Source organism: Schistocerca cancellata, chromosome 1 (genome assembly GCF_023864275.1).
Source record: "Schistocerca cancellata isolate TAMUIC-IGC-003103 chromosome 1, iqSchCanc2.1, whole genome shotgun sequence".
In the NCBI taxonomy this organism is placed as follows: domain Eukaryota; kingdom Metazoa; phylum Arthropoda; class Insecta; order Orthoptera; family Acrididae; genus Schistocerca; species Schistocerca cancellata.
Genome location: NC_064626.1, coordinates 105918993 through 105943416, shown reverse-complemented (window position 1 = coordinate 105943416; position 24424 = coordinate 105918993). Strand labels below are relative to the sequence as shown.

General features: G+C 37.6%; 1 protein-coding gene across 1 annotated transcript in view; it reads left to right on the top strand.

Moving 5' to 3' along the window:
• Nucleotides 1-24424, top strand: part of LOC126166489 (transcription elongation regulator 1) — a 245277-nt gene that overhangs the window by 191613 nt on the left and 29240 nt on the right. The window contains exon 14 of the mRNA XM_049920407.1: nucleotides 11402-11884. Within this exon, the coding sequence (XP_049776364.1) occupies nucleotides 11402-11884 (483 nt within the window). The remainder of the gene's footprint in view (nucleotides 1-11401; nucleotides 11885-24424) is intronic.

Genomic DNA, 24424 nt, shown 5'->3' with positions numbered 1-24424 from the left:
ATCTCCCACACTGCTGAATGTGGCCTGCTCTGGTGGTGTGGGCAGATACCAAGTGGAAGGAAGGAGTTTCGTTCTGATTTTTGTAACTAGTGTAAGGGGGTTATTGATAATCAGAAATGAAGTTTAGATGCAGTGATAGCAATCTCACCATTAATCAAGAGGTGGTGGTTTACCAAGCTGAGTTAAGTTCATTGGGCACAGTTTGTTCAAAATTCCTGATGGTTTCACATTAACACTACTTTGTTACCCGAACATTCATATAGAATTACGGAAACATAACTATAGGAACGAACTGGTATCTTAAGTGGTGGCTGAATATGACTGAGTATGTTAATATCAAGAGTGTTCCATCAGTGACATACAGAATAAATTCCTAGCTGCTTTGAACATGGATTGCTTTGTGAAATTGTGTTGCCACCTGTCTGAATTGACTGTAAACAAACAAAAAAGCTCTAAATTGTAATAATTTGGGAAATAAGTTCTGTATGTGAAACAACATTTAAAATAGGTACAGGCAATTATTGCCAATCATGAATTTCAGTTTTCAGTACTATTCACAAATCCTGTGGCAGCCTCAATTTGATACCTGGTAGAAAAAATTGCAAGTATCTGTCCTGAGAATAACAAGCTACTTAAGAAAAAAATCAGTGTACAGATTCTAAGATACTGTCAATGAGAGGAATTTGCCTTTATAGATCAGTTAGGAAACAAATGGGAGAATATTGAAGGTTTATTGAACACACTGATATCATTTGTATGTGCTGGACTTAACAGTAAATAAATAAAAAGTAACAAATTAAAAAAAACTGAAAGTGGATAAGTAAAATTTGTTAAAGTCCCCTTTTTTGTTCACCATCAATGTGTTTCAATGTCAAAAGTTTATTTTGGGTCTTACTGTTGGTATAAGTTAAGAATGACAAATAGGTAATTAATGACTTTTTTGGAAAAAAATTTATTCATGACTACCAATTGTGTACTTAATTTCTCTCATTGTATCCCAGAAGGGAAATTGTCACTTTGCTGTCCATTTGATGAAATATGCTGCCAGCTTATAACATATTTACACACTAGGAAACTCTAAAGTGTGCTACTGAAATGAAGTTTGATTGTTATTGACATGGTTGTTAATAACACAATCTTCTGCTCTGCCAGCTCGGCTACAAAGCATTGTTACTGGGGCATAAGATGAACAGTGTGTCAATCTGGTATATTCAGAATGTGTGTTCTACCAAAAGAGATCACTGTGAACAAACGTGAAGAGATCAAAGAATGTAACTACCGTGTAGGTCACTGCACCGAAACTGAAATCAAATTCATGCATGGTTTTCTTGTAGTATAGCTTGCCATTTTAAACTGTATCCCACATAATCTGTCAGTCTAACATAGTGAGTTATACACTGCATGCCTGCAAGCATATCGTTTATGTGGAAGCCATCGATAAGTGGATTAAAGGCCAGGCACCTGAACCACCTCTTTGAATCCAACTGCTTCATCCGTGAACTTTCCACTATAGTAGAATGAAGGTGAGGAGGAGGCAGCAGAGAGATGGAGAACACTGTACAGCAGCACCAGTGCGGTCTCTGTCTCTGTCACATGTCTCGTGCTCCAGCCCTTGCCGATCCTGGTAATTGACAATGAAGTGATAAATGCTTCAGCTGGCCACTGCTTCTGCCTAGCAGAGATTATACGCTTGAAAAACTATCATTGTTGCCTCTTAAAATAATACCTGTTGTATTTACTTGGCCACCCCAAATGAACACCATAGTGGCTCAGTAATCCCACTATACCTAAACTAATACAAAAATCGATGCCCAATGTCCTACACACATCCTGGTGCATTTCCCACAGGCAGGTGTGGCAGGATGATATTGGCAGTAGCCTTACATGGTATATAGCTCCTTTGCTCAGTGATTGCCCCACCACCTGCCCTCTTATGTGCATGCCACTATTAACAACTGGTCATTTCTAGCCGCTTTTTGTTGTGGAGAGACACAATTTTTTTGTTTCAGAATGTTCAACAATATTCCTGGGTGCATTATTTGTTCCCATCTCTTGCCAAATGAGGATATGTCCAGCATTGTTGAACACAAGTATTTTGGTAATTGAGGTGTTATGGTGTGGGGAGACATAATGTTCCATAGGCCTACAGACCTCCAAGTCTTTGTACACGGTACACACACTGATCAATTTTATTTTGATACTGTATTCCTTGCCATTGTGCGTCATTTTAGAGGTGCATTTGGCCCTGACTTTATTGATGACAGTGGGTGACGGCATTGAACACCGAAGGTGGAGCAGATCTTAGTGTGAGAGGATATTCAAGGAATGGTTTGGCCTGCCTGTTTCCCTGACTTAAATCACATCAAGCACATATGGAATGTGTTGGGGAGACGTATTGCAGCAAGTCCATGTGCACCAACGAGCATCCAGCAGTTGTCACCAGCTTCTACAGAGAAATGGAACGGTCCATCGCAAGAACTCGTTATAAACTTTGTGTCCAGTATGGAAGCATGTTGCAGACCATGCGGGGCTGTCTACGGTGATCACACCATGTTAAGAAACATGTCCTGCCATTTGTAATGTCCAGGGGTCCATCATAAATTGCATTACCTTCAGTGTATTTATTGTCTTTGAGTAAAAGTATAATTTACATTAGTGTCATTGCATGTTTCCTTCACTTACCTTCTGTACTAAATGGTAGCTGTTTTTTCTATATATGGTCCAGGTTTCATTGAGCCAGGTTACATGTCGGTGAACATACCATGTGAAAGTTTGTTTCTTAAGTTTTGCACACCAGTCTAGCTTATTTAGTTCCCATTTTTAACCAGTTTTCTCTACTTCCTTTTTCACATCAGCAGAGAGAGAGAGAGAGAGAGAGAGAGAGAGAGAGAGAGAGAGAGAGAGAGTGTTGGGGGGGGGGGGGCATTTATAGGATATGCTACAGTGTATGCCTTTGGAATGTATTTCTAGATTGCAAATATCACTCAGAGTTGCTATTGAATTTTGTCAAATCCTTTAAAGTAAAATAACTTACTTTCAAATGAAAATTAGGAAAAATTAAGCATCAATAAAATTAATTACTTTGATGACTTGTGTACATAAACGAGTGTGTATTGGTGTATTTTTTTGAAACTTTTTCTATAACAACAGTTTTTGGTAAACAGTTTTTTTAAAGTATGTTCCTTACTAGGAAAGGAAATATTTTCTATCATTAATTCAGACAAATTGCTTTTGGATTGTCTCATCAAGTAGACCCCAACAATTCCTCTTCTCCTGAATCCTGTAAAATTCATAATTTTTTCATTGTAGTTTTGTGCTTTAGTGTTACCAATCCATCTGTGATTTAAAGTAGCCTCCATTGTTTTTCACCCTTAATGGATGCCTGGTACCATGAATAAGCATTGTTCTTTACAATTTTGTAGAATGTTCTGTACTAGGTAACAGTCATGAAATGTCTTCACCTATGTAGACATGAGACGCTTTTCTGTTGTGTTAAGGAACTGATAACTGACAACAATTTTCCATTGTTTAATGACACATTCAAGGCCAGATTACTGTACTTTAGAAACAAATTTGTATGCTAATTCACAGTGGTTCCCTTGGGACAGTTGCATGCATTTTTAATTATGTATAAACTTTCATAGCATCTCTGTGCACTTTAGTATTTAGTTTAAAATGCAATTGTGTCTTAAACTCCAGTAAGGTAGCAACTCATTCCCATGTAATTCAGATTGCCTTAATATTAACACTGCAAGTTTCTCTTTTAAGATACAAGATTTATTTAAATTTGATTATACATTGGAAGTATAACCCCAGTTGTTAGTCAAGTAAAATCGTTTCCAATATCTTTAAATAAGTGTTTAGTGTATGACTAAGAACATTAAAATTTAAAGATGAAATTAATTTGTTTATGAACCTTTCAATCATAATGCAAGTGAGTGAGTGGGGCATTTTGACTGAACACAACATTACACATTATTGGTTAAAAACAAAAGCTGTGTCAATTTAAACAATGAAGTATATTGAATATCCTGCACTGGTGACAGCATTCAGAGGTGGTACTTATTTATAGAATTTTAATGTTTTGTGTGTAAAGCCCATGCAGTTAGTTTACTGGCAGTAATTTTCTACTCAACTGGAAGGTGACAAAAATTTTGAGACCATTTCATATGCAACAGTTCCTTTTTAATCTAATCCAATCTCAGTGTGTGTTGTAGGTACCAGCATTCCTTTTGCACTTGCTTGCACCCAGAATGAAATGAAAAAAAAAATTGAAGAATTTTGCTGTTTAAATGCACATTATTTCAGTTTAATTCATACTGAAGTTTAAAAAATTGTAAGTAGCTGATAGTAGGGCTTGGTGTAATGTAGTGTTTTATTGTATTTCATTATCATAAATTTATTATTAGCTTTTCTTGACTTTTTTCCCAGGGGTAATAACTAGGGACAGGAAAAAATTATTTTATGACCAATTTTGGTGTTTTTGCAAATTTTGGTATTTTTCTGAGTTATTTAGTGCCTGCTTGTTTCCCTTTTTGTTATTTATTTTCATCATACTTCACCATTTTTCAGTGCTACATTGAAAATGAAACTATATCATTTATACTGTATTTATTATACTACATACATCACATTTATTTACATTACATTACATTAATTTGAAAAGAAAAAAGGAATGGGAGAAAACATGTATGTTAGAGTTGATGATTAAAGAAAAAAAGACACTGTCAGGAAACCCTGCATTGTCATGATTTCTTTGTTATCTTCTGTGAGATTTTGCTGTCAGAAAGGAAAATAGCCCCTAACTGCCTACATTGGAACACAGAATCCAAAAAAACATTTAGTGCCACAGCTGCAAACTGCCAATTATCAACTCCTTTTGTCTGCAGACATGGACTATGTTAACATTTCCTGAGTGAATTAACACTTGCTTTGCAATAAAATTCTGAAAAGTTTTACACATCATTTGAGGTTATCAACTCTATTGCGACCAGTCGTCCCAGGTACAAACTATAAGGTGCTTCCCACGTCCACATTAATGGGTTTCAAACTTATTGTCCTTAAAATGTGAAGACTGATTTGTTTGGCTCTGTGGCCACGAGAGTTGACAACTTCTGCAGATGCAACCCAGTACACTTCAACCCATCTTAACTTCTGCATGAAGCACTTACCTCTTTATCAACAATGTAGGAAAAGATAGATTACAACCTACAATAAAGAAGACACATTAAGTCATAGACAAGCACAATTAAAAGACACTTGCACAGAGCTTTTGGCCACAGCCTTTGTCAGCAAAAGAGAAGAAAACACTGTTCATACACACAAGCAAGCACACCCCATGCACACATGACCAAGTGTGCAGGGACTAGAAAGCACAGACAGCATTTCTCTCTCTCCCCCCCCCCCCCCCCCCCACCTGTTCACTACAATCCCTTCCCCACTCCCTCCAGATCACTACTTCCATCCCATGTGATAGTTGCATTCTGGCCCGAACTGCCAGAGTTGGCAGTCAAGTGCATGAGGTGTGCTTGCTTATGTAGATGAATGGTGTGTGTTTCTCTTTTACTGATGAAGGCTGTCACAAAAAGCTTTGTATAAGTGTGTGTTTATTGTGCCTTTCTGCAACTTAATGTGTCTCCTTTACAGTGAGTGACAATGTATCTTTTCCTACATTGTGATATTCCTACCTGGAGTTTCCATTGTTTGATTTACACTTTATCTTCTTTAAAATCTTATTTGTTTCATCACTAAAAATGCCTTTGCCCCTAATACTGAAACATTTGTCAAATTGTTTTAACGTTGAATGTAATCCATGGGAAGCAGGATATTTTGAAGTCAGTCATATTAACTAAGTTACTGGACACTACACAACTCCCACATGCCAAAATTGCAGATGAATTCATTAATTCCATCAAAACATTCTACTACATAAGTTGCTGTGGAGAGCCAAGCGTTCCAGCATGTTAAAACTGGAAGAGGAAAAAATTTTGCACCTCGTTATTTGTCTTAAGAAACCGAAAATACAAATGTTTTCTATTCCTGATTTTCAGGAATGCACTGTTGTATATAATACTGTTAAAGAATCCTCAAAATTGCAACGGTTCTCAGCGAATATAGCTCCTTATTCTGCTACCTGCTCCAATACATTGTTTTTCTTGTCGGTATCGTGTTGAAGTCGCAATAGTGTTCCACGTTGTATTTACACATGGAATGTTATCAGCACCTAGCATGAAAGATTTATTCTATTAGTTATCTGATTTTTAAACATATTTGATTCTGTACTGGAGCAAAATATATTACTTCGTTAAATATTAAGTTTTAACTTATAATAACATGAAGCTCAAACTATATTTATAACATTAACAAAATACTCATCATTTTTAATGAATTTGTTCATTCACTGCTGAAAATCTTTATTTTGTAGTTCACACATTTCAAAATAGCGTCCTTACTCCCCTATGGAATTCTGCTATTGCAGTAGTTAAAAAATTCATCAGGAGCATAAAACCTCCTCGTTTTAAATTCCAGTGTCTAGTCTTCAGCAGTCACTGCAGGCTTTGGAATTTTCAGTCGTGAATTATTTTAGCATATGTATTAATCACTGAAATTATGATGTAGTGAATAGAGACAGAATTTGTTCTCTCTTAAGATTTTTTGAGAATTTTGGAGAAAGTATCGACAGCACACAACAAATTGCAAAATTTGAACATCCGTGTGAAACAGCTACAAGACCAAAAAATGTGCATTGGCATGAATGAAGGCTTGATGAATCGTTGTATAGTGTTTCCTCGGAGTGTAGGAACTCTTCCAATGACCTTGAAAACAATATCCAAACAGTTGCAGTTATATTAAATAATAATGTTATAAGCCCACATTACAAGCTGAATTTGTGCTGTGAAATGTAAAATTTGTTTTGCTTTTACCCATGAGACGAATGCTGAAATTTTTCATCTTATTGAAACTTAGATTGGAATTATATTTACACGTTCAGTAATATTACTTTCATTACGAAAATGTACATTAGTGGTAATGAAACACAGCATTGAACTATGATTGCCAAAATGCTATTGCACATAGTATTGTTTAATCATGGAGTTTGATAGCAAGTGGACACAGAACACCTCTTGAACTGTTAGTTTAAACTAGTTATAAACTGTAATTAGTTCTGAGAAAAAGTCATTATCTCATTTCAACAATAAGTATGTATTAGTTGTCACTCTCAGATTTACAACGCTTTTGCCCTGTAACAGAGGCTGGTGCTATTTTCCGCGACATAGTTAACAGCTGCCAATGTCACATTATGCCACTAAAAATCGCAGATTGATTGCTGTTACATTTAAAACTGCTGATATCACGTTGTTAGACGTGTTATTGTTTAAAAAAAAATTTCCTGTCCCTAGTAATACCTAATAATTCATGATAATTACCTTAATTATTGGATTAGTTATATATTGTGGAAAGTTAATACTAGCACTTACTGCTGTTGCTGTGTATGTTTATCATACTATCTCTCTCCCAGTAGTTCTTATTTGCTTTGAAAGCTGGGAAACAACATTCTCCAGAAGTTACTTTAGTTCAAGGGGAGAAAATAAAAAATTGTTTAGGTAGTAAATAATACAAATTAAAAAATTTTGTTGATTGCTAACATTTGTTAGGTTGTCAACAATGTAGAAAAATACAGAGTACTACTTACCATAAAGATGATACATTAAATAGCAGACAGGCACAATTAAAACATACTTGCACATAAACTTCTGGCCACAGTCTTCATTGAAGACACACACACACACACACACACACACACACACACACACACACACACCTTTCATGCCCACAAACAAGTACACCTCGTGGACACGACTGGCAACTCTGGCCAGAGCTACTAGGATTGGGTGTCATGTGTAAGGTGTGCTTGCTTGTGTGAATGAATGGTGTGTGTGTTTTTCTAACAAAGGCTGTGATCAAAAGTTTGTGTGTGAGTGTCTTTTAATTGTTTCTGTGTGCTACGTAACATATCATCTTTACAGTAAGTAGCTATCTGCCTTTTCCTAAATTGTTGATATTCCTACCTGGAGTTTTCATTGTTTGATTTGTTAGGATGTGTTTTAGGTAACATTAATAATTCTGTATACATGTTTTCTATATACATTTTTTTTTAAAAAAAAAGCATAATTCATGAAATTTTTTTATCACTTGAGTAAGTAATTCAGTTTGGTAACAGATACACTGTCAATGTTTAATCTGTTAGAATGACAGTTATTGTGTCAGGATTTATTTTATGATTTGGAAGTTTGCGGCTGTTAAAATTGTTGAAAAGTGTTGTTATTAACAACACATTTACACTTTCTTGACATAAAATAATTTTTTTTTATGATCCTGCATGCTAATTTACACATTTTATAATGTTGCATTTCTGTGCTCTAGTTTCACAATTCCTCATACCCTTTCAGTTATTAATTTGTAATTGATCAAATGGTACCTCTGTATCTGCCCCAGTTTTACTGTTCCAACACTTATTTTCCCTTTATTATTTTTGAGACCATCGTAAAACGTTAAAAATTTGTTCCAGTAGTATGATGTATTTGATGTTGTAGATGTAAATTTTCCTTGAGCTGTTTGTGCAAATATGGCAAAGCAATTTATATCCATATAGACACCATTTACTGAACATTACAGCATTTACACTAGACTGTCAAGGCCCATATTTAAGACTATGTTGCTTATCTGTCATATTACTCAATCTGCAAGTTATTTTTCATTACAAATGCGAAATTTGTGAAGTGTTACACTGATTTCCTTGCGTTTATTATTCATTAGATTGACATAAAAAATTTCTGGCTCTACAGAAGGAAACTATATAAATTGTTTCGCATTTGAAAGATGTTGTAATGCATGCTTTTAAAACCCAATAAGTGGCTGTGTGAGTATATAACTACAGTCAAATATTCATGTCTCAAACACTGGCAGCCACTTTTACAAAAATGTCCTTGTATATGGAACATTGTTGCATATGAACTGGTCTTTTAAGTCTTCCACATCTATAAAATGGTGAGTGGAGTAAGTGCATACAAATATTTAAAAAAAGTAATGCTTCATTGTGTAATCATTTAATAAAGATCACTAAATCTGTTATCAGGTAAAAAAAAATTTACAATGTTTGTCAAGACTGTGGTGAACATGATTGGAGACATCTTTCAGTAGTCTCTGGCAACAAGTAATTTACTTAAACCCAAAAACAGTAGAAAACAGACAACTAAATTGGCTCTGTTGAAGGAATAAGGCTTATGGGCATGCCAGAAGCTGAAATTAGAAGGTGAAAAAGATGATTCAGACTAGTGGAAAATTAGCATTGAAATATATGAGGAGTTTTGGATAGTGAATATCATGAAACCAGGAACATAGACAGATTTCTAGGAAGCGAATATCTTGATCAAAAGAAATAATTGAAAGACAAAAAGGAAAATAAAACTTTCTGTAATTTATAAGCATATAAAAGTATGTTACCTCTGTGAAGCATAAAAGGAATGTGTGTGTGTGTGTGTGTGTGTGTGTGTGTGTGTGTGTTTGTTTTTGAGAAATAAAATAATACATAAGAATGTGCTGCATTGGATTTTTTATTGGTATTTGGTCTGCAATAATCCCCCCCCCTCCTCCTCGATTTTGTCACTTCTCCGTCTCACAAACAATTATTTCTTAATCTTCTCAGTTTAATTCCATGTTTATGATTATTAGGATTTATTTTCCAATCTTTCATAGTATAATTTTGAAGTGTTACTTTCTTAACATTGTTTTCCTCTGTCTCATTCAGAAAAACATATTTTACTTTGTTATCCCTTGATTCTATTGCTGCCCTATTTGTAATGCTTAATAGTTTTTTGTATCATTTCTTCCCTACTTTTCTTAAGATTCTGCATCTTTCTGTTTATCTTTACTTGTTTTAAAATTCACCATAGTGGTTTCCTGACTTCCACCATTCACTTTATTTCTTTTTAGTTGCTACATAGCACATCTTATTTGTACAATATTTACTTGCAAGCAATTCTTTCTAAGCATCCTGTTCATTACTGTTCGTATACGTCTCAAAGTAGATATGCTTCATGGTATTATTAAAAATTCAGGAGAAAAAGTTGTTAGGAATAGGAATAGGTATGGGCTGAAAAACTTGGTCATGTAAACTTACTCCCTATATCCACAAAACAAAGCTATTGTACATTAGGCAGTGTTATATGATTTTGTATGGAAGCAGCATCAGAAGTATGTGAGAAGTGGTAGTGAAAAATTGATTTGCTAGTAAAAGCCTGAGCTACATTGTAGGTGTTGGTTGGTTAGTACTGCAAGTAGCCCAACAAAAAAAGAAATGTTAAAGAATTTTACGTAATGATATAGAACAAACGTCTTACAGCTGAACAGTTAAACTGATATGTTCTGTTTGTAGCCTTACTGCACATTACTTTCATGCTGAATTTTGTTATTAGTAGCAGAAGTAATGTTTCATTCTATATTGAAAACAAATTATCAAGCGTGCCCATAAAATGAAAGCCATAGATACTGACACTGTTGTTTTTCAGTACAACCTTCCTGCTATCATATTTAAGCTGGCACTCTGCTGGCAGTAAGATCACACAAAAATGTTTCTCTTTTTGTGGTTTTGAATTGTTAAATAGATTTTATGTCGCTTTTGTCATGGACATCAATAGACACGGTTTTATATAATTTCTCAAGGGGTTGCGAAGCAATACAGGAAGCTCTATGCAGTTTAGCTTCACCATTATGTAAGAAAATAATATTTCTGTGATCAACAATGTTCTTCAATTTAGATTTTTGAAAACATTTTCAATTATCAGGGGATTCTATTTTCTATTATGTTAAGAGCCTTTGTCAAATATATGCCTTCCACTTGAGTAGTATTTTTCTTAAACTGCAAGCTGTGTATTCCTAACATAAAACAGTATTTCTAAGTACTGAAACAAATATCATTGCTCTACTTTGTGTATCCAGAAATTAACACATAGGTGAAAAGTTATATGATTGGTGTCAACATACTCTGAGTCTTACCTTTTTGGATAAAACATGTGATACATATGTTTGAAATGACGAATAGTACACTTCTTTTTGAGGTTTGCTGCAGTCATGTAAATAAGAGTTCATAAAAGTGACTTGAAGATGCATTTTTATATTTCAGCAACTTTGTGCACTTGGTGTTGTTTATGTTTTAGTAGTACTATTTTCAAATCAAATACCTAAACAGTACTGTATTGTTACCTGCATAGCACTACAGAGTCAGCTGTAGTGAGGGGGCCATCTTGGCAGAAGTGGAGGTTTGGAGCATATGCAAGCCTGCGTTTTATTATTTATAGTTGTCGTGTGCCTCCAGACTGATTGGTATTATGATGGTGTACAGGTGAAGCGGGACTTCATGGCGTTGCTGCGGGAGCATCCAGAGCTGGTTGACAGACATGCACGCTGGCCGGATGTGAAGAAGCGCCTGGATAGTGACCCACGCTACAAAGCAGTAGAATCTGGATCTGTGCGGGAGGATTGGTTTCGTGAGCACGTCCGGGCACTGAAGGAGGAGAGGAAACGAGAGAAGGAGCGTGACCGAGAAAAACGCAGCGAGCGGAAGGAACGTGGTGGTGAGGACCGCAAAGACAGGGAACGGGAGCGTGGAGGCAGCGAACGTCGGGACCGGGACCGAGACCGTGACCGCTCTGAAAAGGAGCGGGACAAGGACCGTGAGAAGGAGAGAGAGAAGGACAAGGACAAAGCTGGTGCAGGTGGCAGCAGTAGCTCTGGAGCACTAGCGTCTTCAGCTTCAGGTGGCAGTGGTGGTATTGGTAGCAGCCTTGCAGATATGGGAGAAATGGATGACAATGAAGAGACCGATGTAAGTAACTGACATTATTCTCTAGACATAGTGAATCAGTTGAAAAATGCATTGTTTAAATTCTGTCCTTTGCCCTTCAAAATACATTGTATTTGTGATTACTTGCACCTTCACTCCTCCACACTAATTCCCATTGAGAATTGAAAAGTCTAAGAACAAAATGTAATTTAATTAGCCATATACTTATGGCATCACGCCATTTTCAAAGTTAAGCACATTACTTAAGAGTATCCTAATTACAAGGCGTGTTTTTTTAAAGTAAGGTCTGTTTTGTTGTAGGCACTAGTAGTTCGTGCTCGTACCACAACGAGCATGTGCGTCGTGTACTGGCATGCCTCAGGAACAACTGTGCTCAGTTTCAGCTCTGTAGCTAACCTGTACAGTTCTTTTATGTGCTTTCAAAATGTTTGACTATCAAGTTGCCCACCACGTGTGAGGTTCGCTCAATGATATGGTTTTTGTCAGCAAGGAACCTGTCTGCTGCAGAAATTCATTAACAGATTTTTGAAGTGTACGGTGATACTGTTATGAGTGAAAGCAAAGTGCATAAGTGGGTACGAGAATTGAAAGATGGCCATGACAACATCCATGATGAGGATCACTCTGGTCGCCCTTCTGCGGTTACAGGCGATTTGGTGGCTTCAGTTGAACCGAGAATTCGTGAGAACAGGCACTTCACAATAACATGGTTCTCAAACGAGTTCCCTGACATTAGAGATCAGTGCTTTACAACATTGTTTCTGAACTGCTTAAACTTTAGGAAACTGTGCTCCCGTTGGGTCTGGAAACTTCTAACAGAGGACCACAAAAACCAAAGATTTGAGTGTGCGATGAAGTTCTTGACTCATCATGAAGAAGGTGACGGCTCCTTGAGTCAGATCATAACTGGAGATGAAACATGGGTTTCGCATATCGCACCTGAATCGAAGCAAAGAGCATGGAAAGTAGGAAAGTAGGCGCGCGCGCCCACACACACACACACACACACACACACACACACGCACTCTCTCTCTCTCTCTCTCTCTCTCTCTCTCTCTCGCCTGTAAAGGTGAAGGCCAAACATACTATGTCCCTGTGAAAAATCATGGTGTTGGTGTTTTGGGATAGGCATGGTGTTTTGTTGGTTGACTTCATGGAATGAGGAACCACTATCAATGCAGAACCACACTGCCAAATCCTGAGAGAGCTATGCAGAGCGATTCAAAACAAAAGACGCGGCATGCTGACGAAGGGAATTGTGCTTCTTCATGACAATACAAGATTTCGCACTGCAGGTCAGACCCACAATTTATTGGAGAGTTTTGTCTGGGAAGTTTTAGACCACCCACCTTACAGTCCTGATCTTGTGCCAAGTGATTACCATCTGTTCCTCCACCTCAAATAACACGTCAGTGGCAACCGCTACAACGATGATGACAACGTGAAAATGGCAGTAAACTCTTGGTTATCAGAGCAGAAGGCAAGTTTTTACGAAGAGGGTATTTTAAAATTGTTTGAGAGGTATGATACGTGTTTCGACAAACTCGGCAACTATGTTGAAAAATAGAGTGAAGTACGTACTTTCTGGAAATAAATTTACTTTCTTGAAATAACCTTTCGTTGTGTACTTACGTTCAAATGGACCTTACTTAAAAAAACACGCCTCGTACATGTGTGTAAGTAAGGAACAGGGTTTCGATTTGTCCTAAAAAAATTATCACTGAAATATGTTTCTTTTCTGGAAATTTGCTTATTAATAATTTACTCTTAGATATGGTATTACTGTTGTGAAAATGCAAAACAAAGAAAGGTTATGACTTTACGGCGGAGGTTCCCAAACTGTTCCTCTAACAAAATACTTTGAGAATACTGATGCTTTGAAGGAACATGTTCTTTATTTTGGAGATTAATAAATTTTTTAAAAAATCAGAAAAACATGTTTTATAAAGTGATTACTTAAATTTTAAACAGTAACTAATAACATGGAAATTATAAAACAGAAAAAAATTAACATAGTAAAAAAAAGCCATGTTATTAATAGTTTTTTTGCGGAGCACTTAATCAGTTCCCACAGAAATCTTGCTTTATGGCAAGTTATATAGCATTCTACAGTTTAGTATAAAATTACGCGATAATCTTAATTTAACACGAGAGAAAGTTAATAGCATATACACTAAGCACCAAAGAAACTGGTATCGGCATGCGTATTCAAATACAGAGATATGTAAACAGGCAGAATACGGCTCCGTGACCAGAAACTGCTATATAAGACAACAAGTGTCTGGTGCAGTTGTTAGATCGGTTACTGTTGTCACAATAGCAGGTTATCAAGATTTGAGTGAGTTTGAATGTGGTGTTATAGTCAGTGCATGAGTGATGGGAAACAGTGCCTTCGAGGTAGGGATGAAGTGGCGATTTTGCCATATGAGCATTTCACGAGTGTATCGTGAATATCAGGAATCTGGTAAAACATAAAATCTCTGACCTCACTGTGGCCGGAAAAAGATCCTGCAAGAATGGGACCAACAACGATTAAAAAGAATCATTCAGTATGACAGTGTAGTGCAACCCTTTTCCGCAAATTGCTGCAGATTTCTATGCTGGGCCATCATCAAATGTCAGCATGTGAACCATTCAACGAAGCATCATCAATATGGGCTTCTGGAGCCGAAGGCCCACTAGTGTATCCTTGATGACTGCATGACACAAAGCTTTACGCATTGCCTGGACCCGTCAGCACTGACATTGGACTGTTGATGACTGGAAACATGTTGCTTGGTTGGATGAGTCCCGTTTCAAATTGTATTGAATAGATGGACGTGTACGGGTATGGAGACGACCTCATAAATCCATGGACCCTGCTTGTCAGCAGAGGACTGTTCAAGCTGGCAGAGGCTCTGTAATGGCATGGGGCATGTGCAGTTTGAGTGATACGGACCCCCTGATACATCTAGATACAACTAATGTCCATTATGCATTCCTATGGACTTTGATAATTCCAGCAGGACAATGTGACACCCCACAGAGTGCTACAGAGCGGCTCCAAGAACAGTCGTCTGAGTTTAAACACTTCCACTGGCCCCCAAATTCCCTAGACATGAACATTATTGAGCATATCTGGCATGCCTTGCAACATGCTGTTCAGAAGGGATCTCCTCCCCCTCGTACTCTTAAAGCATTTATGGACAGTCCTGCAGGATTCATGATGTCAGTTCGCTCCAGCACCACTTCAGACGTTACTAGAGTCCATACCATGTCATGTTACGGCACTTTTGCATGCTTGGGCAGTGGGGGGGGGGGGGGGGGGTGCACAATATTGGGTAGATGTATCAGTTTCTTTGGCTGTTCAGTATAATATCTGTTGCTGGCGACTTTAACCTGGATTTATTGAAAAGCTGTGTCAGTGAACAATTATTGCACTCAGTAACACTGTCATTCAATTTAATTCCAACTCTGAACTTTCCAACTAGGATATGCAAATGCTGTGGGACTGATTTGATAACGTCTTTGTAGATAAATCTAGAGGGAAGAGGTCATATCACATAACCAATAGTATATGAGCTTTCTGATCATGACATGCAGCATCATCTTATGTTAAATGTTCAAACTTGCCAAGATATAAAATTACATCTGAGTGCAGGAGGGTAGTAACTGAGTCAAAAATTGAGAATTTTAGAAGTTTTCTCAAAGATATGAACTCAATAGATGTTTACAATACTTCTGACTTGTTAATAAAGTTACTTTCTTATTTAAAAATTGTATCCCCTAAAGATAACTCAAATAAAAAACAAATCTAAAAATAAACCATGGATTACACAAGGAATGAAGATATCTCATAGGACAAAAAGGAGACACTATCTATTATCTAGGGATAGCTCTGATATTACCATTGTAATGCACTATAAATAATACTGCAAAATATTGAAGGAAGTAATTCAGAAATCAAAGCAGCTTTATTGTGAGAAAAAGATGAGTACATCAGGCAACAAAATAAAAACTGTATGGGATATAGTGAAGACAGAGACAGGTGGGGCCAAAAGGGAATAGGAACAGATAGCTCTAAAAATGAATGAGACATTGGTAACAAGTGCATGTAGTGTTGCAAACCTCTTAAGCAAGTACTTTGTTTCTGTTATTGACAGCTTTGTTTCTGTTATTGACAGCGTGGGGTTATCAAGTACAGTAAACAATGTAATGAAATATCTGAGACGAGTCTTTAGAAATAACTTCATTAAGATGGAAATGATGCTCACCTCTCCCACAGAAGAATCCTTAAAATCAAAGTAATTAGTGGTTATGATAACATGTCGATGACATTAATCAAAGAGTGCTCATGTGAGTTGAGTTCTATCTTTAGTTATTTTTGTAATCAATCTCGTATTAGCAGAACATTTCCAGACCGGCTAAAATATACTGAAGTTCAGTTTCTGCAAGAAGGGGGATAAAGAGGTAATGTCAAACTATCAACTAATTTCATTCTTGGCAGTTTTTTCAAAAAGATTGTGTTAACCTGTTGTCTTAAGCATCTGACTGTGAATAATGTGTTGTCCGAGTCACAGTTTGGGTTCCTTAAGGGTTCTGATATGGAGAATGCTATGTACACAAACAGTGAGAATGTACTTAATTAGGTAACAATTGGAGGCTACTGGCATTTTCTGTGACCTGTCAAAAGTCTTTGACTTTGTGAATCGCAGCATTCTTTTAAGTAAATTAGAATATGATAGTATCACTGGCAGTGTGCGAAATGGTTAGAATCTTATCTGACTAACAGGAAACAAAGGGTGTTGTTGCAAAATATCTGTGGAGTAATCAGTCAGTCTTCATCTGTTTGGGAATTAATTGCATATGGTGCTGCTGCTGAAAGTTTCATCTTAGGTCCTTTGCTTTTTCTTGTGTACAGTAATGGCCTCTTGTCTGCTAAACTGCCACATGTTAAGTTTGTTTTGTTTGCAGATGACACAAACATTACAACAAATAGAAAGTCAAGTACAGATTTAGAAATGGCTGCTGATCAAATTTTCATGGATGTTATTAAATGATTTAGAACTAATTCACTGTCATGAAACTTGAAAAAACGTGCTATATGCAGTTCAGACACTGCAAGAGATTTCCTTGCAGCGTGTGTATAACATATGAAGACATCCAGGTCTTCGCAATGTGAATGACGTCAGGTGTAAGAGATATAAATCTATTTAAAAAAACTTGCATACTTTGCTTACTTCCATTCTATTTTGTCATGTGGAAACATATTCTGGCATAACTCGACAAACTGAGGAAAAGTTTTTAGAGTGCAGAAACCTGCAATAAGACTCAATTCAGGTGTAAAGTCAAGAGCATCATGTAGAAACATGTTCAAGAAACTTGGTATTCTAACAATGTCTATCTCTCCAACCAATAGCCCAATACATAGTATCAAAACTAGGAATAAGAACAGTCTACATAGAGGCATAAAAAATCACATATTGTGGTTCCAAAAAGGAGTTCAGTATTCAAGAACACACAATTTCAATAAACTGTCAGCACCATTAAAAGCTTGGTTACAGATAAAGCACAGCTGAAGCAAAGTTTGAAAGATCTTTTGATAGGCAACTCCATCTACTCTGTAGAATATCATCTTAACAGGGACTGTTGACTAGCTCAAGTAAAAATGTATGTTAGTTTCAGTTTTGGTAGCACTTGGTCACAACAGTCAAGATTAGTTGTTTTGTGTACAATAAATTTATTAAAAGTGTATAACTATCTTGCATTCTGGCAGTGTATTAATTCTGTAAATATTAGCAGGTCAAGTTTACTGTAATGTTTTCAAATATTTTGACAGTCTCCTGAAACGAGATTAAGGATTTGAGTAGTATATTCAGATGTTCTATGTTTTTTGTGTTATACTTTCTGACACCCCGTTCCCATGAACCATGGACCTTGCCGTTGGTGGGGAGGCTTGCGTGCCTCAATGACACAGATAGCCGTACCATAGGTGCAACCACAACGGAGGGGTATCTGGTGAGAGGCCAGACAAATGTGGTTCCTGAAGAGGGGCAACAGTCTGGATGATTGACTGATCTGGCCCTGTAACACTAACCAAAACGGCCTTGCTGTGCTGGTACTGCGAATGGCTGAAAGCAAGGGGAAACTACAGCCGTAATTTTTCCCGAGGGCATGCAGCTTTACTGTATGATTAAATGATGATGGTGTCCTCTTGGATAAAATATTCCGCAGGTAAAATAGTCCCCCATTCGGATCTCCGGGCGGGGACTACTCAAGAGGACGTTGTTATCAGGAGAAAGAAAACTGGCATTCTACGGATTAGACAGTGGAATGTCAGATCCCTTAATTGGGGTTAGAAAATTTACAAAGGAAAATGGATAGGTTAAAGTTAGATATAGAGGGAATTAGTGAAGTTCGGTGGCAGGAGGAACAAGACTTTTTTGGTCAGGTGAATACAGGGTTATAAATACAAAATTAAAGAGGGGTAATGCAGGAGTAGGTTTAATAATGAATAAAAAGATAGGAGTGCGGGTAAGCTACTACAAACAGCATAGTGAACGCATTATTGTGGCCAAGATAGACACGAAGCCCACGCCTACTACAGTAGTAAAAGTTTATATGCCAACTAGCTCTGCAGATGATGAAGAAATTGATGAAATGTATGATGAGATAAAAGAAATTATTCAGCTAGTGAAGGGAGACGAAAATTAAATAGTCATGGGTGACTGGAATTCGGTAGTAGGAAAAGAGAGAGAGAAGGAAACGTAGTAGGTGAATATGGATTGGGGCTAAGAAATGAAAGAGGAAGCCGCCTGGTAGAATTTTGCACAGAGCACAACTTAATCATAGCTAACACTTTGTTCAAGAATCATGAAAGAAGGTTGTATACATGGAAGAACCCTGGAGATACTAGAAGGTTTCAGATAGATTGTATAATGGTAAGACAGAGATTTAGGAACCAGGTTTTAAATTGTAAGACATTTACAGGGGCAGATGTGTGTAGACTAAAACTGAAGAAACTGCAAAAAGGTGGGAATTTAAGGAGATGGGACCTGGATAAATTGAAAGAACCAGCGGTTGTAGAGAGCTTGAGGGAGAGCATTAGGAAATGATTGACAAGAATGGGGGGAAGAAATACAGTAGAAGAAGAATGGGTAGCTTTGAGAGATGAAATAGTGAAAGCAGCAGAGGATCAAGTAGATAAAAAGACGAGGGCTAGTAGAAATCCTTGGGTAACAGAAGAGATACTGAATTTAATTGATGAAGGAAGAAAATACAAAAATGCAGTAAGTGAAGCAGGCAAAAAGGAATACAAACGTCTCGAAAATGAGATCGACAGGAAGTGCAAAATGGCTAAGCAGGCATGGCTAGAGGACAAATGTAAGGATGTAGAGGCTTATCTTACTAGGGGTAAGATAGATACTGCCTACAGGAAAATTAAAGAGACCTTTGGAGAACCACGTGTATGAATATCAAGAGCTGAGATGGAAACCCAGTTCTAAGCAAAGAAGGGAAAGCAGAAAGGTGGAAGAAGTATATAGAGCTTCTATACAAGGGCGAGGTACGTGAGGACAATATTATGGAAATGGAAGAGGATGTAGATGATGATGATACTGCATGAAGAGTTTGACAGAGCACTGAAAGACCTAAGTCGAAACAAGGCTCCGGGAGTAGACAACATTCCATTAGAACTACTGACAGCCTTGGGAAAGCCAGTCCTGTCAAAACTCTACCATCTGGTGAGCAAGATGTATGAGACAGGCGAAATTCCCTCAGACTTCAAGAAGAATATAATAATTCCAATCCCAAAGAAAGCAGGTGTTGACAGATGTGAAAATTACCGGACTATCAGTTTAATAAGTCACAGCTGCAAAATACTAACGCGAATTCTTTACAGACGAATGGAAACCTGGTAGAAGCCGATCTTGGGGAAGATCAGTTTGGATTCCGTAGCAATATGGGAACACGTGAGGCAATACTGACCCTACGACTTATCTTAGAAGCTAGATTAAGAAAAGGCAAACCTATGTTTGTAGCATTTATAGACTTAGAGAAAGCTTTTGACAATGTTGACTAGAAAACTCTCTTTCAAATTCTGAAGGTGGTAGGGGTAAAATACAGGGAGTGAAAGGCTATTTACAATTTGTACAGAAAGCAGATGGCAGTTATGAGTCGAGGGACATGAAAGGGAAGCAGTGGTTGGGAAGGGAGTGAGACAGGGTTGTAGCCTCTCCCCGATGCTGTTCAATCCTTATATTGAGCAAACAGTATAGGAAACAAAAGAAAAGTTCGGAGTAGATATTAAAATCCATGGAGAAGAAATAAAAACTTTGAGGTTCACCGATGACATTGTAATTTTTGTCAGAGACAGCAAAGGACCTGAAAGAGCAGCTGAACGGAATGGACAGTGTCTTGAAAGGGTGGTATAGGATGAACATCAACAAAAGCAAAACGAGGATAATGGAATGTAGTCGAATTAAGTCGGGTGATGCTGAGGGAATTAGATTAGGAAATGAGAAACTTAAAATATTAAGAGTTTCGCTATTTGGGGAGCAAAATAACTGATGATGGTCGAAGTAGAGAGGATATAAAATGTAGACCGGCAATGGCAAGAAAAGCGTTTCTGAAGAAGAGAAATTTGTTAACATCAAGTATAGATTTAAGTATCAGGAAGTCGTTTCTGATAGTATTTGTATGGAGTGTTGCCATGTATGGATGTGAAACATAGATGATAAATAGTTTCGACAAGAAGAGAATAGAAGCTTTCAAAATGTGGTGCTACAGAAGAACGATGAAGATTAGACGCGTAGATCACATAAATAATGAGGTGGTACTGAATAGAATAGGGGAGAAAAGGAATTTGTGGCACAACTTGTGTAGAAGAAGGGATCGGTTGGTAGGATGAGGCATCAAGGGATCACCAATTTAGTATTGGAGGGCAGCGTGGAGGATAAAAATCGTCGAGGTAGACCAAAAGATGAATACACTAAGCAGGTTCGGAAGGATGTAGGGTGCAGTAGGTACTGGGAGATGAAGCAGCTTGCACAGGGTAGAGTAGCATGGAGAGCTGCATCAAACCAGTCTCAGGACTGAAGACCACCACCACCACCACCACCACCACCACCACAGCAACAACTACAACAACAACAACTACTTCCTATGTTGTACACACCTGAGTGTCATCTCATTTTTGGCTCTATGGAATGTAAACTGAATCTAATTTAATCATTGCTCAGGCCTATTACTAATTTCACATCCTCTCTGTTTTCCATTTGTTTTCCTATTTAAGATATGTAATACCTTCTCAGTGTGTCATGTGCCATTTATTTAGTTAGAACTGCATCAGTAGCTTGTAAATATTCTGGAAAAAAAGAGAGGAATTAAAATTGATTAAAGTGTGGAAATGCATAGTTACCAGTGTCCCCCCACCCCACTCCGCCTCCCAGTGAGGAAGAGAATATTGATACAAATTCGATTAACTATTCCTTGAAGTTTCGTTTACTTATGTTCTTAATCATTAATGGAGAATTAAAATTTACTTCTAACTATAAAAAACAGTTGCTTGATAGGTAAAATTCACTTTAGAAGCACTTCCAGCTAGAACACTAAGAAAAAAAGTAGTTAAATGTATTTGAAAGGATATTTGTAGATATTTCACTAAAGTGAAGGAAATGAAGACATGTTTAACAGGTGCATTAACCCACCTTAAAACTTCAGATGAAAGATGGGCTGTGATAGTCCTGCTGTACACTGGTCCAAGTGAAGCCAGTGATGTCACCATTGATGATACGATGTTAGCTCTTCACTTTACCAGACTTTTTTGATGGTTGTACGTGGTGGGCCATAGAGAGTCATAGGTTAATTGGGGTTTCTTCCTAATGAGTTTTAATGTAGAGTCATTCTTACTTTCTCTTTGTGTTTTATAGAACAATTTTAAACCACCCGTGTTTGGTAAGAAATGTAATTAAAATAACTGGCAAATGAAGATTACTATTGTTTTTTAAATAGTAGTGTGATTGCTAATCCATGCAAAATTGTGGCCATTTGGGTTGGAGGCTATGGTTCCTGCTTTACTGTTTTCAATCAGCAGTACCAAACAAGATCTTTGATTTTCTAATATCACTGAAATAGTGACTCCTCATGCCCCATGATATATTCAGGGTTGATTTGAGAACATTTTTCCAGACAAGTGACTTCATACTTCATACACTTTCACCTGTGTTAATTTCGCTACCAGGTTTTATGCACACTTCACACAGATCACGAACTTGCACATCCCTGGTGCCTCTTCCTGAGGTGTCAAGTGGTGGCTTATGTCACTTGAGCCTAAGTTGGCCCTGCATGTATTGGTGTCTATGCTTAATTCTAACAAAGTTCATAGTGATTGGACGGTAGAAACTCGTCACTTCAGTGTCCAATTTTATCACATGATTTTATTATTTCTAGTGTTTGTTGGACCACCGTCAGCTCTTGTGGATTTATTATGGATAACTTGCCTAGGAATGGTTATTGCAAAAATACTGTAATTGTCAAATGAAGTCATTTTTCTTTTATTTGGCTGTATCTCTAAAAGCTAAGAGAATATGGTTACCAAGAAATCGCTAAATAATTGTTTTGCATTTAAATTGAATGTAATTAATATCCCATTCAACTGAAATATGAAATGATCTGCACAATTTTTCAAATTGTTTGGGATGTTTTGTTGCTCCAGTGACATACAGTAAATTGCTGCTTGAAGGAAAGAAAACCCTTTTGCATAATATATCTAAAAGTGATTTTGCTAAATGGGTCAAACTGCAGGAAACAATCCCTGAGAGGATAAGTAGGGAAAAAAAATCATCTGTACTTATAGCGGGAAATGTGTGCAGAGGGAGGTGCACCTACTTGAAGGAAGAGATAAAAGATCTTCCCCAGTGACCACAGTATCTGCACTAGACTGGTGGTCTGTCAACTTGGGGTAGACCAGATGACTCTGTGGAACATTCTACATGACAGTTGCCACTATTCTTGTCACTTCTAAATTCTTGGAGGCCTCATTACCTATGGACTCGGCTCCACAGCAACAATGTTGGCACTGGTCCCTCACACAGGTGACCATGGCATTGGGATTTCTGTTTTCCATTCTATTCATAGATCATGCAACATTTAGGAGGGGTAGTATCTTCAACCTGCTCAGCACCCACCCATGGGCTACAGAGAATCACCGTGGTGTTGTAACAGTGAATCACCAGCACCATTTCAGTCTCAGTGTATGGGCAGGGATTTTTATCAACTGCTTCATGGGCCTAGTGATTCTGCCTTGGTGCCTCACATGTGAAGCAGATCTACACTTCCTGCAGGTGACTCTGCCTCCCCTGCTGGAAATGTGCCTTTTGTGGTATGGGAGGTAATGGTTTTGCTACCTGATGTTGCTCCAGCTCATTGGTCTCCTGGGTGTTCAGCTAAAAGATTTTCTAAAATACTGGTGTTCTCATGTGTGTTTTTAATCATTGTAATCTGTTTCTCCAAACATCTTATACATCTACCTTCAAGCGAGTGTACCTGATGGAAGCAATTTCCAAACATATGATCTGTTTTTGCTCCTTATCATCTTGGGGGCCATTTCTACACATACATAATCTACAAGCCTGTGCAGTGCATCGCAGAAGGTACCCTGTACCACTACTAATGATTTTCTTTCTTGTTCCACTCGCTAATAGATCAATGGAAAAACACTGGCTGTATGTCTCCTTGTGATTTCTAAATTTTCTCAGTAGTGTACCTCGAAAAGAATGTCGCCTTTCCTCTGGTGATCCCCATTTGGTTTCCTGAAGCATCTCCGTCATGCTACTGCATTGCTCAAATCTACAGTAACAAATCTAGCAGCCCACCTCCGACTTTCTTCTATGTCTTCCTTTAATCCAATCTGGTGCAGACCCCAAACACTCAAGCAGTACTCAAGAACAGATCGCTTTAGTGTCCTGTATGTGGTCACCATAATTTTCATGTGCTCATTGCATTTCATACCACTTTGTGTTGTTGTTGTTGTTGTTGTTGTTGTTGTGTGGTCTTCCGTCCAGAGACTGGTTTGATGCAGCTCTCCATGCTACTCTATCCTGTGCAAGCTTCTTCGTTTCGTAGTGACTACTGCACCCTACATCCTTCTGAATCTAATTAGTTTATTCATCTCTAGGTCTCCCTCTATAATTTTTACCCTCTGCACTGCTCTCCAAAACTAAATTGGTGATCCCTTGATGCCTCGTCCTACCAACCGATCCCTTCTTCTAGACAAGTTGTGCCACAAATTCCTCTTCTCCCCTATTCTATTCAGTACCTCCTCATTATTTACGTGATCTACGCGTCTAATCTTCATCATTCTTCTGTAGCACCACATTTTGAAAGCTTCTATTCTCTTCTTGTCTAAACTATTTATCATCCATGTTTCACATCCATACATGGCAACACTCCATACAAATACTTTGAGAAAAGACTTCCTGACATTTAAATCTATACTTGATGTTAACAAATTTCTCTTCTTCAGAAACTTTTCTTTCCATTGCTGGTCACCATTTTATATTCTCCCTACTTTGACCTTAATCA